Here is a 19,025-nt window from a genome sequence, read left to right as displayed (position 1 = left end):
TCAGTCCCATTCAAATTTGTTTTCCAGTTGATAATCACTAGAATATCAAACAGACATTAGGCTCGCCAAGGTACATATAAGAGCAACAATGAAAATTAATATAGTAGTAGTCCTTACAAAATTTTAAAAATTGTGAAAATATACCAATACCAAACTGCAATGAAATTTTAAAGATCAAATCATATAGCAACATACGAACGTAATACATGCCAGTTTGAAGCAAAGGCAGGGGAGTTCATTGTATCAGCAATTTGGAATCGTGAGTAAAGAAACTTTTGTTAGCTATTTATTCTTTCAAAGTTAGTCTCCAGATATTTCCAAGAAAATAAAAACATTTTAAATTGGCTTATTTAAATATTGGTGCTATGACAATTCAACTTGAATTTTGATAAAGATCCAAAATATCTGACAAAATATTCTAACAATCCTAGGTGTATACAAATGATAAATTGAAAGTAACAAAGACTTGTATGACCAAAGTACAGAATTATCGATAAGGAATGGACTACATAAGCAGACAAAAGCCCTATCCATTCTGTTGCCAAGTAGGTTGGTAGGAAGTAGATTATCATCGGGATTATCAGCATCAACCTCAGACCCACTAACCCAACAATAATCTGCTTAATGATCCCAGCATGGGCTGAAACTCCAAACCTTACAACACTGGTACATACATGTACAAATTAGCTGAATTTCAGAAGTAAGCCACATATGACTGCCCAGACATCAAGACAGTACTTGACCAAAAGTGGCAGTCTAACAAAATGGAATACAATAAGCATCAAGGAAGAAACACTCAATAGCTGGAGTAAAACCCAGCAAAGGAAAATGGTGGCAGGAAATCAATCATTTGAACCCCATGACATCACTGTAGGAGTTCCTCAGAGTATTACCCTAGATCTATATCTTACCTTACATCTTCCACTACTTCCTTAAGGATCTTTCTTCCATCATAAAGTCACCAGTAAAGGAATGTGTTAATTGCCAATTCCATTTGCAACTCCTCAGTAAATGTAACAGCCCATGTCTCCATGCAACCTGAACTACCCAATACTGCCACAAACTAAGAGACAAGTAACATTTGCACAAGTGTTAGGTAATGATCACCTCCAACCATAAAGTGTCTGACCAGTTACAAGACATTTAATAGTTTTATGGTCCACACAGCCCTCACCACAAACAACTAAAGCAGTCATGCATGTACCTTGCTACAATGACAGATCGAAAGGTTCAGCATTCTTCAACAAGTGACTTATCTCCTGACACCTCAAAACCTTCCAGTGTCAGGACACAGATCATGAGTTGAATGGACTCAATAATTGCAGCTCCAATAACCCTCAAGACACCCAGGTTAAAGAAGCGCACTTGACTGGGACACTGACTACACTGACATTTATTCCTTCCTGCACTGGCACCCAGTAACTCTGATGTGTAGCACAGCACTACAAATGATTGCCAGGCTACTCGAACAGCACATCCTAAATCTGCAACTTCTAACACCGAGGAAAAGGAAACACTCACTTGCAGACTCTCCCAAGTTACATTTTGCATCTTTAATCACTGTTGGAATTCTCTCCACAATAGCTTCATCAGAAATACTGCAACTGTTCAAGATAGTGATCCTCTACCACCTTCTCAAGGACAATTTAAGATAGCAAAAAATGCAGTCTTGCCAGCAAAGCCCTGATCCTGAGAAACTAATAAATATTAATAAATATTTGCCTACATATCAATGACTTCACTCAAAAAAATTCAAGTACTGTGGTAAATCAATTTGTAATTTAATGGACCCCAGCAGAGAACTGCCTCTATATACCGTTGTGAAAAATAATCTATTTTAATGTATCACTCCTGTAACTGACAAATCTATTTATTGCAAAAGTAAAGCAAGCTCTTTTCAGAGGGTCCCTGCCATATACATGCTGAATGACAGTAAAGGCAATTTGCTACAAAACACACTGAAATTTTTAATTTATTAGAATTGAAGAACATCTAAGCATAGCGAGCTTGAGATTTTCACCTTTAACTTATGAAACAGAAAGAAATACTGAAAACTTAAGTCTGCCTTTTGCAGAAAACAAATCAATAAAACGCTGCTGGGATTATAGTTTATGTCAACACCACATTTTGTTTTAGGGTGCAATTTTTAAAATGCAATATGCACACAAACGCTGGCCTAACATTTCTGAGGACATACTAGACAACTTTATGATTGGGGTATCTCTGGAGGGAGTGAGAACAAGTGAGTGAGTAAAAACGTGCTGCAACGGATGACTTTGAATATGTGGTGTACAGTTGACATTCACAAACTAGTTGCAAATTACATGTCTTTCCCTACAGAAAATACCTACAGTAGAAAATTGAAACAAGAAAATTAAAGCCAAAAAGCATTAACTATATAACTACTCCTACACTACATACATAGCATTTACTGTTGAAATTCATTGCACAATTAAAAACGTAACATGACACTAGTGCATGGAGAAGAGTACCACAATGACATGAAAGGTATTTTTAAAATCCCATGTGAATCATCAACTGTCATTTGACTCTCACAGACTGAACAGTCAAACGTTGTTATGGTCTGCTTGACACAGGGAAACTCAGAGGAGACAAAAAAACAGAACTCCCCCACTGCCAATCCTTTCCCTTCCCAAACTAAGACTGTATTTACTTCATTGAGTAGTTTCAAGTTAATTTTTTAAAAATCAAACCAAAAATGAAAGCAAAATATTTATTTTAATTTCTATTCCTTTCACTTTCAGTTGTAATAATGCACATTGTTTGCCAGTACCTACACAAGTTTAAAAACTGCTAACTTTGGATTATCGGCTTAATAATAAAACCATTTACTTCATTACTAGTTAATAGACTTCTGAGCATCCACTCAACATTATTCAACTTTGTATGGCTTGTTTTCCCTTCCTATTAATTTTTTTCTTGATCTTAAATACACTAACCCATTAAAGGAATACATCTCTGTAGGCACATAACTGCTATGTTATACAAGTCCTCTTGTCCCCAATTTCCTTGGTCTGTCCAGAAGGTATACATAGATACATTCGTAACAGGATCTACATATATAGCAAGAGGTGGAATTTAGTGACTTTTCACTATCTAATACAAGTCATTTCCCTTCCTTCCATATGTCCTAGTTGACCACGTCAACTTTCAAATGAGATCTTAAATGGTCTCTGGGACATCTTTCTCTCCTTGCTCCTTGATCAAATGAAGAGAATGCAGACAAAGAATCCCTTCAACAGGTGACACATGGAAAGCTAATGGAAATTACAGAGTATGGAAGTAAAGACTAAAAGCTTCCCGAACCCTAAAAGTAAAAACTGAAAAATCAAAAATACTATACAGTACTTGAAATAAAAACAGAAAATTTAGGGAATACTCAGATCAGGCTACATTTATGGAAAGAGAAACAATGCTAACATTTCAGATCAAAGATTTTTCATCAGGACTGGGAAAGAGAAGTTTACATTGTATGGAGGAGAGATGCATTTATCTATTTATTTTAGCAATAGCGCAGAGTAGGCCCTACGAGCCATGCTGCTCCAGCAAAGCCCGACAAACCCAATTAACCCTAACCTAATCACGGGACAATATATAACCACCAGTTAACCTACCAGTACTGTCTTTGGACTGTGGGAGGAAACCGGAGGACCCGGAGAAAACCCCCGTATTGTACAGAGACTCCTTACAGTACAGCAGCAGAATTAAGCTCCGAAAAGCTCCGACCTATAATAGCATGTCGCTAACAAGAATGAAAGCAGAGTGACCATGGAAATAATCGGTAAACTCTGTTACCCTGATCAAGGAGTGAATGGTAGCAGTTAGAGTGAGAACGTTGACAAGGAATTGCGAAATACTAAGCACAAGTCAGCTGGGTGTGAGAAAAGAGAGAAAAGAAAAAGTGGTCTCCTCTACTTTAGAGGAATGAAACGTACATTGACTGCTTCTGTGGCCTGCCACTTTAATTCTCCATTCTACTCCACCCTGACCTATCGATCTGTGGCCTCCGCACTGTTATGAGGCCCATCACAAGTTTGAGGAAAAGCACCTCATGACTGTGGACTCCTTCTGGACTTTACAAATTTGAGAACTTCAGTTAAACTGATTTCTCTGCCTATTTCATTCATTATAGCAGATCAGCTTTTTTTTAATTATTTCTGAGAGTAAAGGACACTCAGCTTGGTCTAAAAGGAACAAACACAAAATGCTGGAGGAACTCAGTAGGCCAGACAGCATCTATGGAAGGAGTTGAACCAACGTTTCAGGCTGAGACACTACGGCAGGACTGTAGAAAAAAGCTGAGGAGCAGATTTTAAAGGTGGGGTGAGGGGAGAGAGAAACACAAAGTGATATGTGAACCTGAAGGGATTGGGGTGATATAAAGAGCTAGGAAGTTGATTGGTGAAAGAGATACAGGGCTGGGGAAGGAGGAGGGAGAAGAGTCTGATAGAGGAGGTCAGAAAGCCATGGAAGAAAGAAAAGGGGTAACGAGGAGCACCAAAGGGAGCCAATGGGCAGGCAAGGAGATAAAGTGAGAGAGGGAAAAGGGGATAGGAAATGGGGGGGGGTTACCAGAAGTTCAAGAAATCGATGGTCATGATGTCAGGTTGGAGGCTGCTCAGACGGAATACAAGGTGTTGTTCCTCTAACCTGAGTGTGGCTTCATCACGACAGTGGAGGCGGCCATGGATAGACACACAGAATGGGAGTGGAAAGTGATCTCCTACCCATGGTCACCCCATTTTTACTCTACTGGAGACAACCCACTCCTTCACCTTCTTCCCTGCACCTCAACAAACTTCTGTCCCTCTTCCTGTTCTGATGAGGCAATAGCAACCTGAAATGGTAACTCTAATTTCTTCCCACAGATGCTGCCTGATATGTGGAATATTTACACGAATAAAAACTGGTCACCAGTAGGTTATGAAACTTTACAAGATCTCATTTATAAGGCCACTTCCCTTCAATGCATCTCTGAAAGGGTACAAAATAAAAATTGTAAATAATTGTTCGGACACCAAAGAAAACGCTGGAAAACTAATATGATGAGGAAAGGACTAACAAAGAATTGGAAATTGAAACTCTGCAAATGCAAGTTGGACTTAATGAAAAAACATTACAACCAGAACTTAACTATTCTCAATATAGTGGAAGAGCAAAGCTATTTGGAACATTGTTGTTGAAGGCATGAAAAGCTAATGAAATTCTAGGCCTTAAACTAAAGATTTAAAAAGGTAATTAACAGTTTCCATTAAAAAAACACTAGAACATCAGATACTCATTACTGGAAAAAAATGGAAATGCCTAACAGGGTACCAAGAGTGTACAGGGATACAATAAGTTTTCTTCACAAGTTAAAAGTAAAAAAAATTTCTCTGCTCAGTGGAAAAAGCCTATCAACTATCTAAATTCTACTACCTCACTAGAATAGAAGTATTTTGGAAATATTAAACAATATTGAAATCAGATTTATGACCAAAAAGAATAAAAGAGGTGCTTATATGAATTGAAAATACCAATAATTAAGCCTCTAACTTAGGCATTTCAAGAGAGGGCAATCTGTGATACTTCAAATTAGGAAGAGTTCAAGATTAAAATGAGACCTATCTTAAATGTATATTACAGCTTTCCATAATCAAGTCATTTCCCACTTTCTAAAGACAAATTGTGCTTTCCCATATGCATTCCCCAACTTCTCATCCAAGTGGATCATTCTTTTTGTTTTAAGCATTCACTTAATCTGGTTGTCCAAAAAGATTGCACAGCTCTGCAGCAGGGCAGACAGCAATTAGGTCTAAAGCCTCTAATTTGAAGTTCTAAATGTTGGCCTTTCCATGAACCATATTTTAATTTGTTGCTACAATTAAACCATCTATGAATTACTTGCAAATAGTATTCTGAAGTATTAAACCAAACCCTATAAACAAAAGCAGTCATTTCATATTTTAATAAAGACAAGGTCACCAAAATCTTTTCAAGCTTGATGTTCTTGTAATTATTTCAAATTGTTTTGAATTCTTCACAGTCTGCAAGGTGTAAACTTTGACAGCTAAGTCTGCATCCAGTCAAATCAACTTTGTCCTCTCTATTATCATCATACAGAACTTCTAGCAAGGATCAACGCTCAGGGTTAGAGTTACAGAAACATTTCATCACAAACTGAACAGTTTGATCTATCATTATATAAACTCAATAAGTGATCAAAGCAGGGGGGGAAATTTGAGGGAATAAAAGCTTAATGGCTGCCCAATGGTTAAAGCCACCAGTGGTAGAGAGCTACAGAGCTATGCTGATCAGGAACACCAGAGTATGCAGTATGGGAGGGTGTTTAAATTAAGCTGTCAGCATTCCATTATCCACCTTGTCCTTAATAAAGTACTCATGGAGAGATGCAAACATTCATCAGACTGCGTCCCAGGATGGATTTTTTGTTGCACGAGAGATTAAGCACACCAGGTTGTTTTCTCCATAGTTCAGAAGATTGACAGGAACTCTCATTGAAACTAACTAAATCCTTGCAGGGGTCAACAGAGTAGATAAAAGGAATAAGTTTCCTTTGGTTGAGAAACCCAGAAACAGGATCCTTAGTCTCAGAACAAGGGGTGGGCCATTTAGGAATTCTCCACCTAGAGGGCTATGCATCGAATACACTGAAACAAATGGCATCGAGTGACATGGGGAACATGCAGGAAAAGTAGAAGAGTTGGTCTTGATGAATGGCTCTAAAGTCCAAATGGCTTGTTCCTGTATCTAATTCTTAAAACATTTATTTTCTAACTATACAGTGGTATCTTTCTTTTGGCCTTGTACATGATGCCTCAATTAAATTTCCTTTCCCATAAAAATGTCTTTGGCCCCTACAACAAAACTCAAATCCAGCACTCGACAATTTGGTAATGTTAGACTACTAGATTTTCCAAACTACTGGATGCAACTCTTATTAATTTCCAAACAATTGCTTCAATTAAAAAATAGTAAAACAATTCTCTAGTGAACCAACTGGTTTAAAGGAAGCTAAAAATACACACTCTCCAGATTCATACTCCAGCCACAACTTTGCCCATGGCCCTGACCCTTGGCATTCTGGACCCAAATGTCAACTCCAGCTATTCACCTGGCTCACAATCCAAGTGCCAGACACCCCTTGCTCTGGCTACATGCCTCGTTTCCATACCGGACTCCCAGCCCACATTCATTCATTCTGGATGAATGAATGCTGGATGCTGTACTCTCTACATTGTCAGAATATTGGATACCAGATTATCAATTTTACTGTAAACGTGCCAACAAGAGCTATGGGACTATTGCAACAACCTTTTTTTTACGTTAAGTAGTTAAAAAACTCTTATCATATCTGAAAGTCTGTCAAATTCCAGAAGGCTATGAATGTTTTCAGTATTGTTATAAAGTGCAAAGAAAAATCCAAAGTTTGCCAGTTGACCAATAGTAACTGATTACTTAGGAGGCATTTTTGCTTTTCAAGTCTCAGTTGAGTTTTTCCATTCTAACGTTGAAAAAAATATGCATCTATAATGGCAACAACAGACTGCAGATACTGAAATCTGGAGCAACAATCTAATGAAAGAACTAATCAGGTCAAACAATATCTTGCAGATGCTGTTTAATCCACTGAGTTCTTCCAAGATTGTTCACTGATTTAAGTTCACAACTTTACTTTTGCAGTACCTCTTCAACTGGTTGCAAAGACCTGTAGCTTCCAGTTTCTTCCAAGATCTAACAACTGCAGTCCCAATTTCCTACATTTGAGAAAAGGTTTGTACTTGCACAACATTTTCAAGAAATGATTTGCTCTTAATGGCCAGTAATGCATAAGGAAAACGAAATCAGAGATTTCTATTAACTTGGAAGTTGGGCCTTGAAAGGCACGCGAGTTATGTAAAGTTAGGATATAATTTTTTTAAATAGCCATTTTTTTGAAGTTGGAAACCTAATGAGTCATTGCTAGTTTACTAAAGAATTTGTTTATTTGGCAAGATTTCTATTGGAATGGAACAGTATAAACTTTAAGATTAACGCAAAACATCGCACAGAGAACAAAAAGTGTATCGTAAATACACCAACCCCTTTCCTTCCCTTCCCCCACTTTTTTTTAACTGATCCCTTTACTAGGCCTCGTCCCTGAATGAGTTAGTAACTCGCACCGAGTTGCAAGTGACGGTTCTGAACCCTACACCTTTCACCCCTTTCCCTTTCAGCAACTAAATAAACTCAAATAAGACTGTTTTATTCCTTCTGGATGTTATGGTTTTTCTTAAACACTTTTGTCCCTCTGTAGGCCCGGATTCACCATGTGAGCTTCTATCCATCCCTCTAGTTTCTCGTTATTAACGTATAAATGAATGAGGACGATCAGTGCACAAAACTGCCTTTCAGCCCGTTGTTTGTAAAAGTTACGTTAGTTTCTCCCTACTCTCTCACACACTTTGGTTCCCACTCTAAATGCAGCAGGCCTCAGGCTCTCTGGGCCTCTGGTGCACAGATTGCAAGACTTATTTCACGGCACACTCACATGAGAGATCTCCTGCTGGCTGGATTTGTAATTCTTCTTGGTCAGGTTGTCCACAAGGTAGCTGATTTGAGACAAGGCCAGCGATAACGAGTCAAGATTCATTGCTGGTCGGGGCGGTCAGCTGAGGAAAGCGGGAAATGGTCATTATTCCCCTTTCTTTTACTGGAAAAAGAAAAATTTATCTTCTCGTGTCAGCGCCTTTCCTCTCTCTCTCATATATATTTTATATATATTTATAAAACGATGGAGGAGGGAAGGGGTCGCCTTCTGCTAAGTGTTCTCACGGGAGAGTCCGGGGGGCCCCAATGATCACTTCACGAGTGTCCGCTCCGCTCCGCTTCCGCTCCACTCGGAGACTTCGCCCCTTGGAGTTGGTCGGCCTTCAGCCCGTTGCCGGCTCCTCCTGGTTCACTTTTCTCCCGCCGCCACTATTCTTCCTCCTCCTCCGCCTCCTCCGTGTAGCCTGAACATGGCGCTGCTCCGCCGCCGGTGGGACAAGAGAGAGAGAGAGAGAGAGGCCGAGATGAGGAGGGGAGGGGAAGGGGGGAGGGGAGGGGGCTGGGTAGGGTGCTGTGGTAGTAGTGGCGGCGGGGCGGGGAGGGGAGGGAGGGGGGAGTCCAGATGGGAGGAAGCGGCGTCGGCCCGGCCTGCTGTCGGTTTGCTCGGCTCTCTCGCCCTCCCGCCCGCCCGCCTGCCTGCTCGCTCGCTCGCTCGCTCCCTTGCTTGGTACGGCTGCAAATGGCGACGCGGCCTCACTCACTGCGCCATCTTGGGAAGCACCGACAAACACAACAAAAACACTAATTTTTTTAAAATCCTCAGGAAACTTTGTTTTACCGCCGACCGGGTACTTTCACAGACTCCACTTTAAATTTAATCCCTTAACAAAACCCCGGGAAACAGAAGGAAAACAACCCGAACCCGCCGATTAAGTCCAGCGAGAGCGAGACTACTCCGAGTTGTAATTTTTTTGACGGTCGGGGAGGGGGAGGTAAAATTGAGGGTTTCCGGTCACCCGGGAGGAGAGTTGAGGGTTTATTTTGAGTGAGTTTATTTTATTTCTGCAATAGTTTCTTCCATGCGCGCCTCGTTCTCTCCCCCAGTCACCACGTCGCGCGGCGCCCCGCGCTCCCGCCCCGCCCCTCCCCCACGGACCGCGCGCCGCGCCGCGCCGCCCCGCGCGGCTCGGCCCCCTCCCAACCCCCACACAGTCCTCGCGCCCGCCGCACTGCCTCAGGCCGACGCTCGCGCCGCTTGGCGCCAGCCCCAAGTAGAACATCCATCCCGTTAGATTATCATTTTTATTTAAGAAATAAACTTGTTAACCTTATCACGGACTCGCATCCCGATTCCCTTACTCAGAATTTTGTTTTTTTTAGAAAGAGTGGGGGAGGGTGAAATATTTGTACCACGTGACACATTAACCGCCGGGCATGAGGGAATATTTACTTTTTTTAATAAAATAAAATCAGTGTCGATTCTACAGCCTATATGGTATTTCAAAAATATTATTGAAATGCAAAAATAAAAGAAAGGAATGCAGGGGCGAGAAGTTTTAATCATGTGATTGGGTCATATGACCGAGCTGCGTAGTGGAGATTTTCGCGTTCAGTTCCGTTTGCCGTCAGGGTGCGTGTGTGCTTTCTCTCTCTCTCTCCCCCATCCCGTCCAACACACCGCCTTCATATCCTAAACGTACAATGTTGGAGATGCCAGTGTCTTCGTGACTTTCCCTCCGGAATAAACTGATGTGATTTGTATGTTTTAAAATATCTCGTAACAGACCCATTAGGCAATCGAAAAGCCTGTTCTCGTTAAGGGATCGGAGGTGGAGAGGGTTAGCAGCTTTAACGTACCAGAGGATCTGTCTTGGACGAGCGTGTAAATGCCATCACAAAGGCCCGACAGCGCCTCTACTTTGGAAAGTAGATTCGGCAGGTCACCAAAAACGTTGATAAAACTTGCATCGTGGAGAGTATCGTGACCGTTAGCATCATTGCTTGGTATGGAAATGCCAATACCCAAGAATGGGGAAAAGAAGTACAGAGAACGGTGAAAACAGCCCAGTACATTACAGACACAACCCTCCACGTCCTACGTTTACAAGGAGCAATGCCATTAGAAAACAGAGTTTAACGATTAGCCTTATTTGTCGTATGTACATCGACACTTATCCAAATACCAATTTCCCTGATCATCAAAAACTATAAATTAGCTGACTAGATGTCCATCACTTTCAGTAAATGAAAGTGAGCTTTATTGTTATCTCTGCAAATACATATATACATTAATGCAATGAAAGGCTGACTTACAGCAGCATCTACAAGAAAAAACTTTACAAAAAAGGACACAACATAAAAAAATTAATTTTAGTACAAAGTGATCAAAGTAGTTATTGTATTGCTAAACTAAAGTGATTAGACTTTTGCTAGCTGGTTCAAGAATCAAGTGGTTAAAGGGGACTGAATATCAGGGCTCTAGAAAGTGATGTACAATAGAGAGAGATAAAGTCTTCCTGAAAGTGGAAACACAGACGGGGCAGTTTAGGTGTTTGAAGTATTCGCCTTCATTGGCTGGGGACTGAGCGTGAGCATTTGGGACATCTTGTACAAGGTATTGATAAAACCACATGGGACATTGAAAAATGATGGGGGTTTTGATCAGGTAGGTATGTGTGCTGAGAGCTGCCAAATGACTTTCAATCCAGATAAATGTCAGATTTTGCACTTTGGGAGATGAAACCAGGGTAGGAATTGTACAATGAATGGTAGGGTGAATGGGAGTGTAATGGAACACAGGGACCTGGGGCTGGAAGTGGTGTCATGGGTAGGTAAGGGTGGTGAGGAGGTGTTTGGCACACTGGCCTTCCTCAGTTGAGGCATTGAGCATAAGAAACGGAAGTTACATCGCAGTGATAAAAGCTGCTGGTGAGACTGCACTAGTGTATACAGTTTTGGTAACCTTGTTACAGGAACAGTGTTGTTAAACTAGAGAGAATACAGGAAAAAAATAAGAATATTGACTGGATTTGGGGTCTGAGTTGCAAGCAGAGGCTGCACAGAATAGGATTATATTCCCTGGAGAATAGGAGATTGAGGTGGGGGAGGGGGAATGACCTGACAGAGGTATATATGATCATGAGGGACCTCAACAAGGTGAAGGCACATTGTCTTTTTCCTAGGAAGAGGTGCTAAAAACAAGAGAGCATAGGTTTAAGATCAGAGGCAGGAGATTTAAAAGGGACATTAGGGGCAGCTTGTTCATGCAAAGAGCAGTGCATGTTTGGAATGAGTTGCCGGAGATAGTGGTTGAGGCAGGCACATTAGCAACATTTCAAGTCCATGGAGATATGTTCATGGCTATCAGACATTTAGAAGACTTTGGGCAGATGGGACTAGCTAGGGCGTTATGGTACAATTAATAAAATATTAGTTAAGCCAAGCTGTAGTCCTGTATACAGTTCTGATTATCATGATAGATGCTGGATGTTGTTTTCAGAACCAACCAGTTCCCCTCCATTACCACCTGCCTCCATCTGACAGAACTGGTCCTCATCCTCAACAATCTTTCCTATGGCTCCTCCCGCTTTCTTTAGACTCAAGGGGTAGTCATGGGCCCCCGCTATATCTGCCTCTTCGTTGGCTACACTAGAACAGTCCATGTTCCAAAACTTCCCCAGTAATGTTCCCCAACTCTTCCTCCGCTACATTGACAACTGCATTGGTGCTGCGTTCATCAATTTCATCAACTTTACCTCGAGCCAGTACGCAGTCAGAGGCTTCAGGGCAGCGGAAGGCAGGTGGAGCCCCACCAGATGCAGGGAGTTCCTTCTCCTTGTATGGGGGCTTTTCTTATATTTTAAACTATAAAAGAGAGATTGAGTCTAGTGAAGCAGCCATCATTGGAATGGGGGCTAGAGTCAAAGTGGGAACTTAAGAGACTTTGACTCAAGAGGCTTCGACAAAAAGCGGCTGAGACCAAAGAAACAGGTTGGCAGGGTTAGTTTTTCTCGTTATTGCTGATTTGGTCGGGTGCCCATTGCACAGTGCAGGCAGGATGGCAGTGGAATGTGGGAATTCATGGAACCTGAGGGTCTCCCGGATGACCACACCCGCGAGAAATACAGCCAACACCAGCTCATGATAGACCACATTAAGGAGCTGGAGTTGGATGAAGTTTGGATCACCAGGAGGCAGGGCAATTGATAGATATGACTTTTGAGCAGGTGGTTACACCCAGAGTGCAGAATTCAGGGAGTAGATGATTGAACACCAAGAGAGGTAAAGGGGGAAAGAAGTCAGTGCAGGGACCATTCCCCTCAGCAGCAGGTCTACCCCTGTGGGTACTGCTGAGGGGGACGACCTATCTGGGCCAGGCAGCAGCCGCCAGACCAATAGCAGTGTGGTCGGCTCTGAGCCTCACAAGGGTAGGGTGAAGTCGGGCAGAGCAATAGTCATCAGGGACTTGATAGGGGGACAGGTAGGAGATTCTGTGGCAGCAAAAGAAACATCAGGACACCTCCTGGGTGCTAGGGTTTAGAATGTCTCTGGTGGTTGCAGAATATTCTTGAAGGGGAGGGTGAGCAGCTAAAGGTCATGGTACATGTTGATACCAATGACATAGGCAGGAGAGGGGCAAAGGGTGGTTGTATATGATTTGTATTCTACATAGTTGTTGGTGACCAGTGGTGTTCCACAGGGATCTGTTCTGGGACCCCTCTTCCTCATGATTTTTATAAATGACCTGGATGAGGAAGTAGAAAGATGGGTTAGTAAGTTTGCTGATGACCCAAAAGTTGGGGGTGTTGTGGATAGTCTGGAGGGTTGTCAGAGGTTACAGCGGGACATCGATAGGATGCAGAACTGGGCTGAGAAGTGACAGATGGAGTTCAGCCCAGATAAGTGTGAAGTGGTTCGTTTTGGTAGGTCAAATTTAAAGACAGAATATAACATTAATGGCAAGACTCTTGGAGGATCAGTGAGATCTTGGGGTCCATGTCCATTGGACACTCAAAACTGCTGCGCAGGTTGACTGTTGTTAAGAAGGCGTATGGTGTGTTGGCATTCATCAACCATGTGATTGAGTTGAAGAGCCGAGAGGTAATGTTACAGCTATATATGACCTCAGTTAGACCCCACTGTGTTCATTTCTGGTCATGTCACTAGAGGAAGGATGTGGATACTATAGAGAGAGTGCAGAGGAGATTTACTAGGATGTTGCCTGGATTGGGGAGCATGCCTTATGAGAATAGGTTGAGTGAACTCAGCCTTTTTTCCTTGGAGCGACGGAGGATGAGAGGTGACCTGATAGAAGTGTATAAGACAATGAGGGACATTGTTGTGTGGATAGCCCAATGCTTTTTTCCAGGGCTGAAATGGCTAACAGAGGGGTGTTGTGGATATTCTGGAGACATCGATAGGATGCAGAGAAGTGGCAGATGTAGTTCAACCCAGATAAATGTGAAGTAGAAGTAGGTACAAGGGGGATGTCAGAGGTAAGTTCTTTACACTGAGAGTGGCGGGTGCATGGAATGCACTGCCGGCGATGGCGGTGGAGGCAGATACGATAGGGTCTTTTAAGAGACTCTTAGATAGGTACATGGAGCTTAGAAAAATAGAGGGCTATGTGGGAAGGAAATTCTAGGCAGTTTCTAGAGTAGGTTATGTGGTTGGCACTATATGGTGCGCTGAATGTGCTTTAGGTTTCTATGTTCAGTGAAATACATTGTTTGTGTCTGCAACCAACACGGTCCAAAGATGTGCTGGGGCAGCACACAAGTTTCACCATACTTCTGGCACCAATATAGCATGCCGTAACTTGTGAACCCTGCAGGTATGTGGGAGAAAACAGGAGCACGCAGAGGAAATCCACATGCTCATGGGGAGAATGCACAGACTCCTTACAAACAACGCAGGAATTGAACCCCGACCTTCTGGTGACTGGCACGGTGAAGTGTTACACTGCCAGTTATGCTGCTGTGCCACGTCATCATCAGAGATTAGGCCAGGCAGAAGTATAGAAGCCTTAGGTCCCACAGCACTAGGTTCAGAAACAGCTGTTACGCTACATCAGGCTTCTGAACCAGTGTGGATAACTTCACTAACCACAACACTGAACTGATTCCACAACTGACTTTCCAGAGCTCCGTTTCTCAGTATGATTTATTTGCACAAGAGAGAAGGTTAATGAATTAATGCAAAGGTGTGAGTAAAGCTGGATGTATTCAGACCTGCAAATTTAGCCTTCCATTTAGAAGCTGAGTATCTTCCCCTGATCAACTGCTCTTCTTCCCAGGATCTTTGACTGGTCGCAGGTTTTGTGTTTGAAGTAGACCTCTAGGTTCATCAGCCGTTGGAGAAGGGGAGATTTTTTCTAATAGTTGAGTAAAGGATTACTTTACAAGCAATCACTTTCTGGTGCTTTAGCACCAGTTTTAAAACAAGCCTCCCTAGTCTTCATGGTGATAAGACCATTGTGTATCCCCCTGCTGTATCTTGTCAACACTTTTAACACCTCAATAGATAATGCTTGATCTTGTATATGAAATGGAATATTATGTCAGTCTAGATAACTATCTTCATGCTCCAATATGCTGGCAAAAGTTGTGCTGCTTCTCATATAAAAGATTTTTGAGAGGTGCTACTGGCACTGAATGGGGTTCTGCTGAAGGAATCTTGAGCTTTGTGCATCTGTAATATAGCTTCCTCCGTCAGTTTGTGATGAAGAGAATTAATTCATTAGCCTTTCAATCGCTTGTCACAAGTACTCAAAGTGAATCTAAAAATTTCCCTGCACATTGAATTTCTTACCATTTACTGAACAATTTGCTTTTTTTGGTCCAAAGTGGATGACCTCACACTTTTCCACATTGAACTTGAGGAGTCCTTCCATACCTCTTCCATCTGTCACCTTCCAGCTTCTCACTTCATCCTCCCCCACCCACTCACCTGGTCTCACTTATCATTTGCCAATTTGTACTCCTTCCCCTCAACACCACCCACCCCTCCCCCCACTCTCCTATTCTGGTTTGTTCCCCTTCACTTCCAATCTTGATGAAGGGTTTCAGCCCAAAACATTGACTGTTTATTCTCTTCTGTAGATGCTGCCAGACCTGCTGAGTTCCTCCAGCATCTTGCGTGTGTTACTCTACAATAGTTCTCTTTCTTCTCCTTTGCTCTATCAATGTTGTTTTATAACCTCGATACCCTCCTCCTCTACTTATGAAATTTAAAAATTAGTACAACACATAAGATATTTGAGTCATCACTGCTTCTTTGTAGAGCTATCAATAGTCAGTTTGTCTCTGTACTCCTGAGCTTTAACCAAAAATAACATATTTGTAGTTGAATCTCCATCCACAGCATGCAGGCAGTGCACTCCAGATCATAATAAATCTGCTACAAATGCATAAGTTTATATTAAATACAAATTAAATCAAATTCATAACTATCCTGTCTAAAACTAATTTTCTGCTTTTGGATCGATTCAGAATCTGGATCGATTCAGAATCTGTGTCCGCTTGGTCCTTGAAGCCCTGCTAATGTAAACAGGTTCTATTTGTACTGGTTTTATCTGCTAAGATTTTGCACACCTTTATCAAATGACCTCACAATTGTTTTTGTTCTAAGGAGAATAAGCCCTGATTATTTTGGTATGCATGTCTCGTTGACAAGGCCACCATTGTTGCCCTTGGGAAGGTGACATTAAGTCACCTTGAGCTGCAGTCTCGAGTGAAGGTGCATCCACAGTATTACCAAGTAGGGAAGCTGAGAGCCTAGACCCGGTGACAATGAAAGATTTGCAATATAAAAGGCATGCTAAGTTGCAAAGAGAGGGAAGAAAATTGAAAAAGTTCAGAAATTATAGGAGTATAATGAAAATATAATAAAAACAAAGATTACGTGCAGACTAATGGGTGAACAAAAAAGCCTCTACATAAGAAATAATACAAATTGTAAGAAAACAATTGTGACTTCTGTTGATAGCTGGAAATTAATGATTAGAAGTCAGAAAATGTGGTAGGGGAAGAAATTTAAAACTATCTCTATCACTAGGGAGAAGATGCTCAGCAAACTAATAGAACTAAATGCTAACAAGTCCCAAGGATTTGATGATCTGCAACTGAAAATATGGTTGCATGGGCCTGATCTTCAAAATTCCCTTGACTACAGAGATGTTCTAGTAACGTTGCAACAGATAAACCTCCAAGTGTAATGCTCCTATTCCAGGTAGGACAGACATCTTCTCTTCTTGCATCTTCCATCATCCAGAAGGAACAATAGCCCAAAGTATGTACAACCAGATTCAAGGGAAGCTTCTACTGTTATAAGACTATTCAGTGGTTGCTTAGTATGATAAGATGGACTGACTCTTGACCTCACAGTCTACTTCATTATGACTTGCACCTTACTGTTTACCTGCACTGCACTTTCTCTGTAACCGTTACCCTTTACTGTTATTGTTTTACCCTGTTCTACCTCAATACAGTGATCTGATCTATGCAAGATAAGCTTTTCACTCTATCTTGGTCCATGTGACAATAATAAATCCATTTCAGCTAAAGGCTAATTAGCTTGGCATCTGATGTGGAAAATAGTGAAATGCATTATGAAAGAAATAGTATTAGGCTATTTAGACCATCACATGCAATGAAAGGGGCATCTTATTCAACAAGTTTGTTTGAGATGTAATGTGATGGGTGGATAAACGAGCCCCAGTAGACATATATTTGGATTTCCAGGCAGGCTAAGACAGACAGGTTTTTGATTCATGGGTAAATCAAAGGAAATTGATTCTAAGGCCATTGATACAACATCATAAATTGATGCAACATCAGATCAGCTAAGATCTTGGCCGGTGTCATTCACCCACCTTGTTCTCATATCCGTTGTATTTATGTAGTTAGGGAAATTGAGTTTCTGCTCAGCACGACATTGTGAACTGAAGGGCCCACACCATGTTCTATGTTTTATGTAGATGGTGACTCCCAAGATGTGTATGGTGTTGCATTCAGCAGTGGACGCACGGTTGGAAGTTACCATGTCTTTTACCTGGCGTGTGACCTGTACAAACATGAACCATGTCAGAAAGCTGTTTAGGCCTCGTTGCATGCAGGAGCATTGTAAATGGAATTAACACTGAGTATTAATCATCACCAGTCATCTCCATGTTGAGCTCCTACTGAAGCAGCTGAAGGTGTTTAACCCTAGGACAACGTCCTGAGGAAATCCTCCAGTGATGTCCTGGGGCTGGGATGACCCCTCTTCATCCACTGAAACCCTAGGACAACGTCCTGAGGAAATCCTCCAGTGATGTCCTGGGGCTGGGATGACCCCTCTTCATCCACTGAAACCTTCTTCCTTTTGTGGAGTGTTTTCAGCTTGGCTTCCTTTACCACTCTTTACCAGGACTCCTCGAGTCTGCACAGCCATGTGGTGCCTTGATGTTAAGGGCAGTCCCTCTTAATCTTACCTGTGAGTTCAACTGGGTAGCATCTCAAGCGACAGGTTCCTCGCTCCAAGTTACCATTGTTCCTGGTTAGGGCAGATAGTGAAGCCTGCCCGGGGAGAGTGGTCACTTAGTGTTTGGGTTGGGTTAGAGGGGAGCTGTTTCCCTTTGCGATGTTGGACAATTTGAAGATTGTGGTAGTCCCGCTGCCTCTGAAGTTGGTGCGCTATGGCTGCATCAAGGATTGAGGGGCTCAGGGAGCATGCGGGTAGTTGGGTTCTTTCCCTCACTCTTGGCCAATCTAGCGGTTCCTACAGTTGGTTGAGGCAGTCTGCTTGGCTATTATTACTCCTGAGCTTTTCTATTTCTCCACAATCACTGATAATTGCCATATCTCTCTGGCCCGTCTCCAAGAGCCACCCGGTGTCTTACTCTGTCTGGAGAACTTTATCAACTGTTTGCAATCATGTGATATTTGCATTGTGAGTTCTGGTTATATTATGAGCCTCCAGACCCAACTGCTTCATTCCCCGGGGAATCTTTGGGACAGTCGCTGCTCTCGCTCACTGTCTACACTTCGTCACGATGCTGTGGTGCTTATTGTTGCTGTGTGTCAGCGGCGCTCTGGCACAGCCCTCCCAAGATGAAATCTTCTCCTTGCCGGGGCTGAACACCAGAATCAACTTCAAGCAGTGGTCGGGCTACCTGGAGGCAGGTCCAGGCATACATCTGCACTACTGGTGAGTAAATGAGCGTTGACGTCTGGATTTCACAGGTGGCTGAAAGAATCAAGGATCCCAGCCAAGTCTTCTTATTCTCCTGGATAAACATGTCAGGGAAGATTTTGCAATTGGGCTTAAGCCATAGAGTTGGATGAAAGGAAGTGGGAAGATAGTAAACAGTGCAGCTCTTGTTCCTTGTTGCTGCTCATTCGAGAGGCCAGCACAGTAGCACAGCAGTTAACGTAATGCTATGACAGAGGCGGTGACACACTGCTGCTGTATGTTCTCTCCATGACCGCGTGAAT

At 42.2% G+C, this 19,025-nt stretch overlaps 2 protein-coding genes across 4 annotated transcripts in view; one reads left to right on the top strand and one right to left on the bottom strand.

The window, feature by feature from the left end:
- Window positions 1-9,077, bottom strand: part of cnot1 (CCR4-NOT transcription complex, subunit 1) — a 229,274-nt gene extending 220,197 nt beyond the window's left edge. For 2 of the 3 annotated variants that reach the window (XM_073069651.1, XM_073069650.1), the window contains exon 1: window positions 8,552-9,077. In XM_073069651.1, coding sequence (XP_072925752.1) covers window positions 8,552-8,653 — 102 coding nt within the window. In that variant the 5' untranslated portion in view covers window positions 8,654-9,077. The remainder of the gene's footprint in view (window positions 1-8,551) is intronic. The other variant, XM_073069649.1, reaches the window with a different exon arrangement.
- A 9,427-nt stretch (window positions 9,078-18,504) lies between these two features.
- Window positions 18,505-19,025, top strand: part of LOC140740470 (lysosomal protective protein-like) — a 63,211-nt gene continuing 62,690 nt past the window's right edge. Inside the window, exon 1 of the mRNA XM_073069647.1 lies at window positions 18,505-18,738. Within this exon, the coding sequence (XP_072925748.1) occupies window positions 18,584-18,738 (155 nt within the window). The 5' untranslated portion in view covers window positions 18,505-18,583. The remainder of the gene's footprint in view (window positions 18,739-19,025) is intronic.

Source organism: Hemitrygon akajei, chromosome 17, assembly GCF_048418815.1.
Source record: "Hemitrygon akajei chromosome 17, sHemAka1.3, whole genome shotgun sequence".
Taxonomy (NCBI): domain Eukaryota; kingdom Metazoa; phylum Chordata; class Chondrichthyes; order Myliobatiformes; family Dasyatidae; genus Hemitrygon; species Hemitrygon akajei.
The sequence above is the reverse complement of the archived record's forward strand: the minus strand, read 5'-3'. Positions and strand labels throughout refer to the sequence as shown.